This window comes from Somniosus microcephalus, unplaced genomic scaffold (assembly GCF_052327205.1).
Source record: "Somniosus microcephalus isolate GS21.2 unplaced genomic scaffold, FLI_Smic_1.0 unresolved_chr7, whole genome shotgun sequence".
NCBI classification, from domain to species: Eukaryota; Metazoa; Chordata; class Chondrichthyes; order Squaliformes; family Somniosidae; genus Somniosus; species Somniosus microcephalus.
The window spans coordinates 44,790,573-44,806,219 of record NW_028225185.1 but is presented as its reverse complement, the minus strand read 5'-3'; the positions used below and the strand labels follow the sequence as shown (position 1 = coordinate 44,806,219).

At 50.3% G+C, this 15,647-nt stretch overlaps 1 protein-coding gene across 2 annotated transcripts in view; it reads left to right on the top strand.

Annotated features, from left to right (window-relative positions):
• LOC147086863 (5-aminolevulinate synthase, erythroid-specific, mitochondrial-like) overlaps positions 1–15,647 on the top strand; it is a 104,369-nt gene that overhangs the window by 77,664 nt on the left and 11,058 nt on the right. For both annotated transcript variants that reach the window (XM_085979065.1, XM_085979064.1), the window contains 2 exons: positions 9,986–10,150; positions 15,228–15,496. In XM_085979065.1, the coding sequence (XP_085835191.1) occupies positions 9,986–10,150; positions 15,228–15,496 (434 nt within the window). The remainder of the gene's footprint in view (positions 1–9,985; positions 10,151–15,227; positions 15,497–15,647) is intronic.

Here is a 15,647-nt window from a genome sequence, read left to right as displayed (position 1 = left end):
AGGACGGTGAGGTCCGAGTGGGAATGGGGCGGTGAATTAAAGTGACAGGCGACCGGAAGCTCGGGGTCACCCTTACGGACTGAACGGAGGTGTTCCGCAAAGCGGTCATCCAATCTGCGTTTGGTCTCCCCAATGTAGAGGAGACTGCATCGTGAGTGTTGGTTCACGGAGGAATGTTGGCCCCAAGGGCACTGGGAGAACTCCCCTGTTCTTCTTCCAATAGTGGCTGTGGGATCTTTAAAATCCAACTCAACAGGCAAACTTGGTTTAACATCTCAGTCCAAAGACGGCACCTCCGAAAGTGCAGCACTCCCTCAGTACTACACTGGGAGTCAGCCGCGATTATATGGCGATGGTCTCCTCTCTCTGTGACTGAGGACCAGGGAACATCAACTTCTCAGCCAGGGCAGCAGTGGGAGGTGGGAGGATTAAAACTGTCTTCAGCGAACCTGGACTACAAGGGAGGGGCAAACGTCTGCCCAGGGTTCCTGCTGTCGGTTACAGTCAAGTGACTCCTGCCGGAGAGATGTGAGGGTGGAGCTGGGCGGTGGCCGACATTCGCTGTCTGACTGAAGGTGCGGGAGGCATTGGAGCACAGTACTATAATTGTCCTCAGTGTCCGAGTAAGGGGGGTCATCAACTATTGCTGATATTCCTAATCTGGTAACTGCGTGCTGGAACTTGTACGGATATGAGGATGTTGTGGAGTCAGGGTGGCAAAGAAACACTAACTTTTCACAGAGATGATGGAAGTCCACGCCGCTCGTTACTGATTTATTCAGTAAGGTAATGGTCATTCATTGTCTAACTGTACAGAGTCACTGTTTATTCAGGGTAAGGGTCAGAAGAAAGACTTGACTTGCATATATATAGCACCTTTCACGACCTCAGGACGTCTCAAAGTGCTTTACAGCCAATGAAGTACTTTTGAAGTGTAGTCAATGTTGTAATGTAGGCAACGTCATTCACTGTGCAACTTTAGAGTCGCTTTTATTCAGGGTAAGGGTCGCTCACTGTGTAACTGTACAGAGTCACTGTTTATTCAGGGTAAGGGTCACTCACTGTAACTGTACAGAGTCGCTGTTTATTCAGGGTAAGGGTCGCTCACTGGAACTGTACAGAGTCACTGTTTATTCAGGGTAACGGTCACTCATAGTGTGGTAGCTAATGTTACCCCACTATTCAAAAAAGGTGGTAGAGAGAAAACGGGGAATTATAGACCGGTAAGCCTGACATCGGTAGTGGGGAAAATGCTAGAGTCTATTATAAAAGATGTAATAGCAGAGCACTTGGAAAACAGTGACAGGATCGGACAAAGTCAACATGGATTTACAAAGGGTAAATCGTGCTTGACTAATCTACTGGAATTTTTTGAGGATGTAACTGGTAAAATAGATAAGGGAGAACCAGTGGATGTGGTGTATTTGGACTTTCAGAAGGCTTTCGATAAGGTCCCGCATAAAAGATTAGCGTGTAAAGTTAAGGCACATGGGATTGGGGGCAAGGTACTGACTTGGATAGAGAACTGGTTGGCAGACAGAAAGCAAAGAGTTGGAATAAACGGGTCTTTTTCCGAGTGGCAGGCAGTGACTAGTGGGGTACCGCAGGGATCGGTCCTTGGACCCCAGCTATTCACAATATATATTAATGATCTAGACAAGGGAACTAGATGTAATATCTCCAAATTTGCAGATGACACAAAGCTGGGTGGGCGTGTGTGCTGTGAGGAGGATGCCGAGAAACTCCAGGATGATTTGGACAGGTTGGGTGATTGGGCAGAAGCATGGCAGATGCAATATAACGTGGATAAATGTGAGGTTATCCACTTTGGTAGCAAAAACAGGAAGGCAGATTATTATCTGAATGGCAATAGATTGGGAGAAGGGGAAGTGCAACGAGACCTGGGTGTCCTTGTGCACCAGTCACTGAAGGTAAGCATGCAGGTGCAGCAGGCGGTTAAGAAGGCAAATGGTATGTTGGCCTTCGTAGTGAGAGGGTTTGAGTACAGGAACAAGGATGTCTTGCTGCAGTTGTACAAGGGCTTGGTGAGACCACATCTTGAGTATTGTGTGCAGTTTTGGTCGCCTTATCTGAGGAAGGATGTTCTTGCCATGGAAGGAGTTCAGCGAAGATTCACCAGGCTGATACCTGGGATGGCAGGAATGACGTATGAGGAGAGATTGGATCGATTGGGCTTGTACTCGCTGCAGTTTAGAAGAATGAGAGGGGATCTCATCGAAAGTTATAAAATTCTAACAGGACTAGACAGACTAGATGCAGGAAGGATGTTCCTGATGGTTGGGGAGTCCAGAACCAGGGGTCACAGTCTAAGGATAAGGGGTAAGCCATTTAGGACTGAGATGAGGAGGAATTTCTTCACCCAGAGAGTGGTGAACCTGTGGAATTCTCTACCACAAAAGGCAGTAGAGGCCAATTCATTAAATATATTCAAGAAGGAGTTGGATATATTTCTCAAGGCTAAAGGGATCAAGGGGTATGGGGAGAAAGCAGGGACAGGGTACTGCATTTGGATGATCAGCCATGATCGCATTGAATGGCGGAGCAGGCTCGAGGGGCCGAATGGCCGCCTCCTGCTCCTATCTATATATATAAACGGATCGTTCTTTCTGTCTGTCCTTCTGTCTGTCCTCGGGTGTGCGTCTGTCCGGCTATGCGCTCGAAAGTTACAGAGCGTACCTACATGTGCGTTACGTCGAAAGAAAACTCACCGTTTCAAAACGATGGTAAGCGTATTTACGTTTCGGCCGGACAAAAATTGCGCCCGCGGTATCCGAAAAACCTTCAACATTCCGCTCATTAGCATCTCATTATCCACTCATTAGCGACAGAGTGACCTCGCGGTCGACCAATCGTACGCCGAGTTGCTGGCGCGTGCGGCCGGGCCCTCCTACGGTCGAGTGACGGGACGATTGACCAATCCTACGCTTTGGTGACCTGACGGTTGACCAATCGGTGCGTGTGTGGGCGGGCCTTATCGTTCTGAACCGAGGTGAGTCGCCGCCATCTTGATTCCAAACTTTTCCTTTCTTTTTCCCGCTTTCTGTGTCTTTAAAAAAAACGTTGCTTTTAAAACACATATTGTTTAAAAAAAAAGATTTAGAAAGTAATTAACTTATCTAATCTCATTAATTTTCCTACCTTTCCCCGTTTTTTCCAGGTAGGCCTCGAAGCCTCGGCCTCTCCTCCGCACCCACGCCCGAGCTAGGCACCTCCCGGCCCCAGTTAACAAGCAGCCCCCGATCGCCGCCATCTTAGTAAAGGCTGGTGCGGCGGTGGCGACACGGAGCTCCGCGGAGCAGGAGCGCGGCGGCGTCTAACTCTCCCCCCACCCCAGTCTGTCTCTCTCTCTCTTCCCCGCGCCTCCTGAATGCGCGGGGGAAGAGGCCCGGGGCACCGTGGCCGCTTTCGGAGACTTCAACTCCGTGACAGGTGAGGAGGGTCTTTCTTCATGCAATCGGCCGCTCAGGCCCAGAGAGGAGGGTTACCAAGGCAACCGGGGCTCAGGCCGGGGTCTCTCTGCTCTTGAAGCCGGCTCGGGCGGGGGGCGGGGCTCCAGAGATCGGGCCTCGGGAGATCGCGGGGGGGGCGAGCCTCGGGAGATCGCGGGGGGCGGGGCGAGCCTCGGGAGATCGCGGGGGGTGAGCCTCGGGAGATCGCGGGGGGCGGGGGGGCGAGCCTCGGGAGATCGCGGGGGGGGAGGGGGGGGGTCGAGCCTCGTGCGGGGGGCGAGCCTCGGGCGGGGGGGGCGAGCCTGGGGGGGGGGGCGGCGGGTGGGGGGCAAGCCTCGGGGGGGGGGGTGGGGCGGGGAGAGCCTCGGGTGGGGGGGGGGAGCCTCGGCAGATCGGGGGAGGGGGGAGCCTCGTGAGATCGGGGACTCCTCCCCCACCCCTCCCCCTTCCCCCGCTCCCTCTCCCCTCCGCTCCCCTCCCCCTCCTCTTCCCCCCAGTCACTCTCTCTCTTTCCCCCAGTCGCTCTCTTCCCCCCAGTCGCTCTCTTCCCCCCAGTCGCTCTCTTCCCCGTCGCTCTCTCTCTTCCCCCCAGTCGCTCTCTCTTCCCCCCAGTCGCTCTCTCTCTTCCCCCCAGTCGCTCTCTCTCTTCCCCCCAGTCGCTCTCTCTTTCCCCCCAGTCGCTCTCTCTCTTTTCCCCCCAGTCGCTCTCTCTTTTCCCCCAGTCGCTCTCTCTTTTCCCCCGTCGCTCTCTCTTTTCCCCCCAGTCGCTCTCTCTTTTCCCCCCAGTCGCTCTCTCTTTTCCCCCGTCGCTCTCTCTCTTCCCCCCCGTCGCTCTCTTCCCCCCCAGTCGCTCTCTCTCTTCCCCCCGTCGCTCTCTCTTCCCCCCAGTCGCTCTCTCTCTTCCCCCCCAGTCGCTCTCTCTCTTCCCCCCCAGTCGCTCTCTCTCTTCCCCCCCAGTCGCTCTCTCTCTTCCCCCCCAGTCGCTCTCTCTTCCCCCCCAGTCGCTCTCTCTCTTCCCCCCCTGTCGCTCTCTCTCTTCCCCCGCAGTCGCTCTCTCTCTTCCCCCGCAGTCGCTCTCTCTCTTTCCCCCCCCCCCTACCAGTCGCTCTCTCTCTCTCTCTTCCAACAACAACATGCCCTCGAAAAAGCCTCGGCACCGCCGGGCACTCCAGCTAGTCTATATATATATAAAGGAGTCGATCTGTCTGTCCTTCTGTCTGTCCTCGGGTGTGCGTCTGTCCGGCTATGCGCTCGAAAGTTACAGAGCGTACCTACGTGTGCGTTACGTCGAAAGAAAGCTTACCTTTCCGAAACGCTGGTAAGCGTATTTACGTTTCGGCCGGACGAAAATCGCGCCCGCGGTATCCGAAAAGCCTTCAACATTCCGCTCATTAGCATCTCATTATCCGCTCATTAGCGACAGAGTGACCTCGAGGTCGACCAATCGTACGCCGGGTTGCTGGCACGTGCGGCCGGGCCCTCCTACGGTCGAGTGACGGGACGATTGACCAATCCTACGCTTTGGTCACCTGACGGTCGACCAATCGGTGCGTGTGTGGGCGGGCCTTATCGTTCTGAACCGAGGTGAGTAGCCGCCATCTTGCTTCCATTCTTTTTCCTGCTTTCTGCGTCTTTCTTTTCAAATATACATTTCCAGCAAAAAAAAAGTTGCTTTTAAAACACAAATTGTTTTTTAAAAAAGTTAATTAATTTGTAAATCTTTTCTCTAACCTCCTATAATTCTCCTACCTTTCACCGTTTTTCCAGGCCCGGGGCCTAGGCTTCTCCAACTGCCAGCAGTGCAACTCTAGACCCAGGCTCCCGGCCTAGACAGAGACAAACACTGGCAGAGGGCAGAGGGTCATAGAGTCATAGAGTTTTACAGCACAGAAAGAGGCCCTTCGGCCCATCGTGTCTGCGCCGCCCATCCATCCCTGTCCAGTCTAATCCCATTTTCCAGCATTTGGTCCATAGCCTTGTATGCAATGGCATTTCAAGTGCTCATCCAAATGCTTCTTGAATGTTGTGAGGGTTCCTGCCTCTACCACCCTTTCAGGCATTGAGTTCCACATTCCAACCACCCTCTGGGTGAAGAAGTTCCTCCTCAAATCCCCTCTAAATCTCCTGCCCCTTACCCTGAATCTATGCCCCCTTGTTATTGACCCCCCTACTAAGGGGAAAAGTTCCTCTTTATCTACCCTATCTATGCCCCTCATCATTTTGTACACCTCAATCAGGTCCCCCCTCAGCCTTCTTTGCTCCAAGGAAAACAACCCCAGCCTGTCCAGCCTCTCTTCATAGCTGAGGCGCTCCATCCCAGGTAACATCCTGGTGAATCTTCTCTGCACCCTCTCCAAAGCAATCACATCCTTCCTATAGTGAGGCGACCAGAACTGCACACAGTACTCCAGCTGTGGCCTCACCAGCGTTTTGTACAGCTCCATCATAACCTCCCTGCTCTTATATTCTATGCCTCGGCTAATGAAGGCAAGTATCCCATATGCCTTTTTAACCACCTTATCTACCTGTTCCGCTGCCTTCAGGGATCTATGTACATGTACACCAAGGTCCCTCTGACCCTCTGTACTTCCTAGGGTCCTACCACTCATTGTGTATTCCCTTGCCTTATTTGTCCGTCCAAAATGCATCACCTCGCACTTTTCAGGGTTAAATTCCATTTGCCACTTTTCCGCCCATCTGACCAACCCGTTTATATCGTCCTGTAGCCTGAGGCTTTCCTCCTCGCAATTTACCACCCCACCAATTTTCGTGTCATCTGCGAACTTACTGATCATACCTTTTACATTCTCATCCAAATCATTTATGTAGATCACAAACAACAAGGGACCCAGCACCGATCCCTGAGGTACCCCACTGGACACAGGCTTCCAGTCACAAAAGCAACCTTCGACCATCACCCGCTGCCTCCTGCCACTCAGCCAGTTTAGGATCCAACGCGCCAAGGCACCCTGGATCCCATGGGCTCTTACCTTCTTGACCAGTCTCCTATGCGGAACTTTGTCAAAAGCTTTACTGAAGTCCATGTAAACCACATCCACAGCATTTCCCTCATCCACCCCCCTAGTCACCCCCTCGAAAAATTCAATCAGATTTGTCAGACATGATTTACTCTTGACAAAGCCATGCTGACTATCCCCGATTAATCCTTGCCTCTCCAAGTGGAGACTAATTTTGTCCCTCAGAATTTTTTCCAATAATTTCCCTACCACAGATGTTAAGCTCACTGGCCTGTAATTCCCTGGTTTATCCCTGCTACCCTTCTTGAATAATGGTACTACGTTAGCTGTTCTCCAGTCCTCTGGTACATCCCCTGTGGCCAGAGAGGTTCTGAAAATTTGTGTCAGAGCCCCTGCAATCTCCTCCTTTGCCTCACACAGCAGCCTGGGATACATCTCGTCCGGGCCTGGGGATTTATCCACTTTTTGGCCTGCTAAAACCGCTAGCACCTCCTCCCTCTCGATGCTAATATGTTCAAGTATGTCACAGTCCCCTTGCCCGATTTCTATGTCTGCATCGTCTTTCTCCATAGTGAACACAGATGCAAAAAATTCATTTAAAACCCCGCCTACCTCATCTGGCTCTACACACAGATTGCCACTTTGGTCCCTAATGGGCCCTACCCTTTCCCTGGTTATCGTCTTGCCCTTAATATACTTATAAAACATCTTAGGATTTTCCTTTATTTTGCTCGCCAGTGTTATTTCATGGCCCCTCCTCGCCCTCCTAATTTCTTTTTTAAGTACGCCCCTGCCTCAGCTCCATTCCCAGGGTCAGTAGGTGGGGAGGCTTCATAAGCAACTGGGGTAGGTCGCAAGCCCCAAATAATAATCTGAAGATCCTGTGTTTGCAGCTGAGGAAATTTCTTCTGCAGACAGCCCCAGGTTAACGGCAGCCATCTTTGTCAAGGAGGGCAAAAAGTTTCAGTGCGACGCCATTTTGATTCAGTGTGTAACAGAGTGCATGCGCAGCCATCTTAGTACAGGAACATAGAGTGGGTGGGGCTTCTGTGCTCCAAATCTGTGTCTGTGACAGACAATCCACTGTGTAGCTGTGCAAGGTCTGTCGCTATAGCAACAGCTTTAGCTGCAGAGCTTCAGGGCCACACCTGAGTGTTTAGAAGCTGTTGCTAAGCAACAGTGTTTGTTGATAAATACAGACATAAGAATCTCCCTATCTCTCAACATTAACTCTAGAGAGTACTTTAGGCAAGGCATCAGCTCGGTCCCTGCCGGATAGCACAAAGTTTCCTGTACTTTAAGTTTATCTCCCCCCTCCCTTTCCACCCCCCACACCCACTGCCCCCACCCCCACTTCCCCCCCACACCCCCTTCCCGGTCACCCCCTCCCCACCCTTCCCCCCTCCCCTTCCTCCCCCCTCTTCCTCCCCCCTCTTCCTCCCCCCTCCCCTTCCCTTCCCCCCCCTCCCCTTCCCCCCTCTCTTCCCCCCAGTCACTCTCTCTTCCCCCCAGTCGCTCTCTCTCTTCCCCCCAGTCGCTCTCTCTCTTCCCCCCAGTCGCTCTCTCTCTCTCTTCCAACAACAACATGCCCTCAAAAGACCCTCGGCACCGCCGGGCACTTCAGCTTCTTCTATGTTTCTAACTGTGTAGCTGTACAGAATCACTGTTTATTCAGGGTAAGCGTCACTCACTGTAACTGTACAGAATCACTGTTTATTCAGGGTAAGCGTCACTCACTGTAACTGTACAGAATCACTGTTTATTCAGGGTAAGCGTCACTCACTGTAACTGTACAGAATCACTGTTTATTCAGGGTAAGCGTCACTCACTGTAACTGTACAGAATCACTGTTTATTCAGGGTAAGCGTCACTCACTGTAACTGTACAAAGTCACTGTTTATTCAGGGTAAGGGTCACTCACTGTAACTGTACAAAGTCACTGTTTATTCAGGGTAAGGGTCACTCACTGTAACTGTACAGAGTCACTGTTTATTCAGGGTAAGGGTCACTCACTGTAACTGTACAGAGTCACTGTTTATTCAGGGTAAGGGTCACTCACTGTAACTGTACAGAGTCACTGTTTATTCAGGGTAAGGGTCACTCACTGTAACTGTACAGAGTCACTGTTTATTCAGGGTAAGGGTCACTCACTGTGACTGTACAGAGTCAGTTTATTCAGGGTAAGGGTCACTCACTGTAACTGTACAGAGTCACTGTTTATTCAGGGTAAGGGTCACTCACTGTAACTGTACAGAGTCACTGTTTATTCAGGGTAAGGGTCACTCACTGTAACTGTACAGAGTCACTGTTTATTCAGGGTAAGGGTCACTCACTGTAACTGTACAGAGTCACTGTTTATTCAGGGTAAGGGTCACTCACTGTAACTGTACAGAGTCACTGTTTATTCAGGGTAAGGGTCACTCACTAACTGTACAGAGTCACTGTTTATTCAGGGTAAGGGTCACTCACTAACTGTACAGAGTCAGTTTATTCAGGGTAAGGGTCACTCACTGTAACTGTACAGAGTCACTGTTTATTCAGGGTAAGGGTCACTCACTGTAACTGTACAGTCAGTTTATTCAGGGTAAGGGTCACTCACTGTAACTGTACAGAGTCACTGTTTATTCAGGGTAAGGGTCACTCACTGTAACTGTACAGTCAGTTTATTCAGGGTAACGGTCACTTACTGTGTAACTGTACAGATTCACTGTTTATTCAGGGTAAGGGTCACTGTGTAACTGTACAGTCACTGTTTATTCAGGGTAAGGGTCACTCACTGTGTAACTGTACAGATTCACTGTTTATTCAGGGTAAGAGTCACTGTTTATTCAAGGTAAGGGTTGCTCACTGTGTAACTGTACAGAGTCACTGTTTATTCAGGATAAGGGTCAATCACTGTAACTGTACAGAGTCACTGTTTATTCAGGGTGAGGGTCACTCACTGTAACTGTACAGAATTGCTGTTTATTCAGGGTAAGGGTCACTCACTGTAACTGTACAGAGTCAATGTTTATTCAGGGTAAGGGTCGCTCACTGTAACTGTACAGAGTCACTGTTTATTCAGGGTAAGGGTCACTCACTGTGTAACTGTACAGAATCACTGTTTATTCAGGGTAAGGGTCGCTCACTGTGTAACTCTACAGTCACTGTTTATTCAGGGTAAGGGTCACTCACTGTAACTGTACAGAGTCACTGTTTATTCAGGGCAAGGGTCGCTCACTGTAACTGTACAGAGTCACTGTTTATTCAGGGTAAGGGTCACTCACTAACTGTACAGAGTCATTGTTTATTCAGGGCAAGGGTCGCTCACTGTAACTGTACAGAGTCACTGTTTATTCAGGGTAAGGGTCACTCACTGTAACTGTACAGAGTCACTGTTTATTCAGGGTAAGGGTCACTCACTGTAACTGTACAGAGTCACTGTTTATTCAGGGCAAGGGTCGCTCACTGTAACTGTACAGAGTCACTGTTTATTCAGGGTAAGGGTCACTCACTGTAACTGTACAGTAATTAAACTGTCCACTTCCTGTCATCCAGGTGGTATCTGTCCATTGGAGGAGATGTGTGATGTCGCCCACAAATATGGTGCCATAACCTTTGTAGACGAGGTGCACGCTGTGGGACTGTATGGAACTCACGGAGCCGGGATCGGAGAGCGGGATGGCATCATGCACAAACTGGACATCATATCGGGAACACTCGGTGAGTCAGCGTCAGAGTTGTGCTTTGCCCATCGGTGAGGGCCAGAGCTCGTTTATTAGGGGAAAGGTGCGAAGCAGACTAAAGTGGGTTTCGAGTCATGTGCGTAAATGCACGGAGTGTGGTAAATCAGGTCGGTGAGCTGTACGCACATGGGATTTTGATATAGCCCCAATAACAAGGGGAAGATTGGGAACTTAATATTCCTGGCTACAAGGTATTCAGGAAAGATACGGAAGGGGGTGATGGCAGTATTGATCAAAGATACTGTTACAGCACTGGAAAGAGATCATGGGGGAGAAATTCGGTTGTTAGCGCCACCGATTAACGCCTAAAGAGGCCGAGAAGTGGGGCGCTAGCCGATATCCGGGCGGGCGCAAGGCGCCTAGCCCCATATTGAGCATGCATTTAGCGCCGGCGCGCCCGCTCATGAGCGCAGGCTCATTATGACGTCATTTGAGTGTGCAATGCCTTTTGGGCACCCCGGACCGGAAATTCAGTGGCGCTCCCCTCCGTAGCGCCTGGCGCTAATAGTGACAGCTTACCTGGACCTTACCAAGTCGCTCTCGGGCTGGAGGAGCGTTATTTAAAGGGGACTGGTGTGGCTTAAAAGCGGCAGCCATTTTTGGATCACAACTTCCTCGAGAGCTACAAAGAGTTGCTGAGCTGCACAATGAGAGCCATTTGACCACTGAGCCAGCGCAGGCAGACGATCTTCAGCCTTCTGACCTTCACCTTGCTGTTGGTGAGCCTTGACAACAGGGAATCTTCCTGTGGCCACTTATTATGGGGGCTGCATTGGAGGGGAACGTCCTGCTGCTGAATCATCTGGAAAGGGCACTGAGACAGGGGGGCGGGCATGGCCAGACGGAGGAGGGCCAACAGACGTCGCCACAGCAGACCTTACGCTGGCAGGGTTTTCCAACAGCAGTTTTCCTACATGAACATGTCGGAGGAGCAGTGTGTCAGAAGGCTGCGATTTAGAAAGGAGGTGGTGACTGAGCTGTGCCAGCTGCTTCAGCCAGATCTGCAGCCTCAGATAAGGTGCAGGACATCTCTGTTGGTGGCTGAGAAGATGCCTGCTGGCCTGAACTTCTACGCGAGCGGCTCTTCTCAGGCTGCACGTCAGAGGCTGATCAGAAGTAGCTTCTAGGCCCCTCTCACGGAATGCTTGCTGCCATTCCAAGTACAGGAATGGAACCTGTCTGATACCCCCAAGCCTGTGAAGGGCAAGATGCATGTAAATAGCAGGCATAGCCATTGTAAATGAAGAAAGTGTTTCATTACACAGAATGTGGTTCCTTCAAAAATGAGAAAGCTATGGCAACAGAAAGCAAAACTAATACACTGACACATAACTGCCTCTTACACCCGGGAGACTGTCCAAAACATAAATCATATTCCGACCATCTTCCTTGGCCTTGATTCCACTACGCCAACCAAAGCATCCAATGCCCCATCAGTGAGGAGTTCCGCCCTCTGCCTCACCCTTTCCATGTCTTGCTAGGCTGGTGCGCCACAGGTAGGCTCCCACCGCTTTGAAGGCCTACAAGGCAGTGAGTGTGTCTGGTGATGTCAATTGACCTGCCCCTTTAAGAGCTGGCCGGCGCCAGTGTGTCTCAGGGAAAGTGATTATTGAAGCACCCTCGCTGTTGCGAAATTGGGTTGCGCCGCCGGGTTAGCGCCTTAAGAGTAGCGTGCAGCGCCTGATTTAGCGCCGCAATCACCTTTAGGGGCGCTGCAACCCAATATCACGCTAGGTGGCGCTAAATTGTGCCTGGCGCTAAACTTTGCGCATCGCCAGGACTAGCGCCCCAAACGCGGATGTACCGAATTTGTAGGCCCATGTATTTGAGGGTTCAAACACAGAATCTATTTGGTTAGAATTAAGGAACAGTAGAGGAGTTATTAAGCTGCTGGGTGTATACTTTCGGCCTTCAAATAGTGGGAAGGAGATAGAGGAGCAAATTTGCAGGCAAATTGCAGAAAGACACAAGAACTTCAATAAATGAAAGCCAGCATGGATTTGTTAAAGGCAAATCATGTTTAATTAATTTGATTGAGTTCTTTGAATGAAGTAACTGAGAGGGTTGATGAGGGTAGTGCGGTTGATGTTGTGTATGTGGACTTTCAAAAGGTGTTTGATAAAGTACCACATAAAAACTTGTTCGTAAAATTGAAGCTCATGAGATTAAGAGGGCAGTGGCAGCGTGGAGACGAAATTGGCTAAGGGACAGAAAGCATAGAGTAGTGGTGGACGGTTATTTTTCAGACGGGAGGGGGGTATACAGTGGTGTTCCCCAGGGGTCAGTATTAGGACCACTGATTTTTTGATATATATTAAAGGACCTGGACTTGGGTATACAGGGCATAATTTCGAAGTTTGCATATGACACGAAACTCGGAACTATAGTGAGGAGGATAACAACAGACTTCAGGAGGACATAGATAGTGAACTGGGCAGACACATGGCAGATGAAATGAGGCAGTTTTGTAGGAAGGATGAGGAGAGGCAGTAGAAACTAAACGGTACCATTTTAAAGGGGGTGCAGGAACAGAGACAGGTGGATGTGTACATATACAAATCTCTGAAGGCGACAGGACAAGTTGAGAAGGCTGTTAGAAAGGCATATGGGATCCTTGCCTTTATAAATAGAGGCATGGAGTACAAAAGCAAGTAAGCTGTGCTAAAACTTTATAAAATACTGGTTAGGCCCCGCTGGAGTATTGTGACCGATTCTGGGCACTACACTTTAGGAAGGATGTCATGGCCTTGGAGAGTTACTAGAATGGTACCAGGGATGAGGGACTTCAGTGATGTGGAGAGACTGGAGAAGCTGGGGTTGTTCTCCTTAGAGCAGAGAAGGTTAAGGGGAGATTGACCAGAATGGCACCAGGGATGAAGGACTTCAGTGACGTGGAGAGACTGGAGAAGCTGGAGTTGTTCTCCTTAGAGCAGAGAAGGTTAAGGGGAGATTGACCAGAATGGCACCAGGGATGAGGGACTTCAGTGATGTGGAGAGACTGGAGAAGCTGGGATTGTTCTCCTTCGAGCAGAGAAGGTTAAGGGGAGATTGACCAGAATGGTACCAGTGATGAGGGACTTCAGTGATGTGGAGAGACTGGAGAAGCTGGGATTGTTCTCCTTAGAGCGGAGGAGGAGATTGGGAAGGGGACACTGCAATCGGCCTCAGCAGCCTCGAGTTGGGATGCAGAAGTGTCCATGCCCCTGATCCCTCTCTGGTGACTCCTGCTTCGTGGACACCAGGAGAGAACAGAAGCAGTCTGGGCTGTGATGTGGTTGAATAGACTGCCGATACTCACTGTCTCGGCACATAGATGGTGACTGTACTCCTCAAACCTATATTGACTCTGCTCCTCAAACCTATATTAACGGTCAATCCCCCTCGAATGGCTAAAAATATATGTAGGAGGGAGGGAATAGCCCCCGAGAGGGAGAGATTGGCTCTGGCGGAAGTTCCTGGAGATGGAACCTGACACTTTCTTGGTACAACACAGGAACAGGAGTAGACCACTGAGCCCCTCAAGCCTGTTCCACCATTCAATGGGATCATGGCTGATCTGTGATGTAATTCCTATACCCGCCTTTACCCCATCTCCCTTAATACCTTTGGTTAACAAAAATCTCTCAGTCTCAGGTTTAAAATTCACAAAAGTGGGGTTACGGGGATAGGGCTTGGGTGGGATGGCTGTCGGTGTAGGGACCGGGTGCTAGGGTTTGGATGATCAGCCATGATCTCGTTGAATGGCGGAGCAGGCTTGAAGGGCCGAATGGCCTACTCCTGCTCCTATCTTCTATGTTTCTATGACCCCCGGCATCAATTGCCCTTTGCAAAAGAGAGTTCCAAACATCTACCACCCTTTGTGTGTAGAAGTGCTTCCTAATTTCACTCCTGAAAGGCCTGGCTCTAATTTTTAGACTCTGCCCCCTAGTCCTAGAGTCCCCAACCAGCAGAAATAGGCACTTTACAGCCTTCCGGACTCAATATCGAGTTCAACAATTTCAGATCATAACCTCAGCCCCCATTACATTTTTACTTATTTTTTATCCACACCTTTGTTTTGGCCCTTTTCCTCCCCCCCCTTTTTTCCTCTCTCCCACATGGCAGCTGTCTCTCATTCTGTCAGCGCATTTCACAACTAATCTAGAGCCGTCTTTTGTCTCCACTAGTCCTATCACCATCTCGTCTGGTTTTGAATATCTCTTAATGTCTCTTCACTTCACTTTTGTTCTCTCCTAGCCTGGCCTCTCAATCTACAGGAAATTTTGTGTTATCCGGAGGCTAAATGCCCGGCAAGCTCGAGCCACCGGCAAAAATCAGGAGCCGTTTCGTTAGTTTTTTTTTCTTTTTGTTGCTTTTTTTTCCACCAGTCAGGCTCTGCAAGGTCTCGCTGAAGCTGTTGCTAAGCTACAGAGACGCTTGCAAGGTACGGCCGACTGTTTAGAAGCTGTTGCTAAGCAACAGGGTTTGTTGCCAGATACGGAGCTCAAAATCTCCGTATGGTTCAACATTAGCGCTGGTTTGTCCGGCAGTTTTGATGGGATGGCAACAGCTCGGTCCCGTCGGTGCCGGATAGCACAAAGTTTCCTGTATTTCATTTCCTGTGCCTTTCCAGTCTTGACAAAGGGTTTGACTCAAAACGTTGACTCTATTTTCTCTCCACGGATGTTGCCTGGCCTGCTGAGTTTTTCCAGCATTTTCTGTTGTTATTTCAGAAATAGTTTCTCTCTCTCTCTACCCTATCAGTTCCCCTTAATATCCTGAAAACTTCGATCAAATCACCCCTTAACCTTCTAAAGTCCAGGGAATACAACCCTAGTTTGTGTAATCGCTCCTTGTAATTTAACCCTTGGAGTCCAGGTATCATTCTAGTAAAACTACGCTGAACTCCCTCTAAGGCCAATATATCTTTCCTAAGGCGTGGTGCCCAGAACTGGTCACAGTATTCCAGATGTGGTCTAACCGGGGCTTTGGACAGGGTGCTACACGGCGCAGGGTATTTACTCCCCGAGTTACGTGCGGCTGAAATTGAATGTAAAATGCTTTATCCTTTCCAGGTAAAGCCTTCGGCTGTGTGGGCGGCTACATTGCCAGCACAGCCTCACTTGTCGATACTGTGCGATCCTACGCCGCGGGCTTTATCTTCACCACAGCTCTGCCGCCGATGGTGCTGGCGGGTGCCTTGGAGTCCGTGCGCACCCTAAAGAACAAGGAAGGTCAGGCGCTGCGACGGTCTCACCAGCGCAACGTCAAGTACATGCGCCAGCTGCTGATGGACGCAGGTCTGCCGGTCATCAACTGCCCCAGCCACATCATCCCCATACGGGTAAGTGACTGGTGTCCTCAGCAGCACCGTATAACCAGTGACACGGTGCCGGGGTAATCTCACCGTATAACCAGTGACACGGTGCCGGGGTAATCTCACCGTATAACCAGTGACACAGTGCCGGGGTAATCTCACCGTATAACCAGTGACA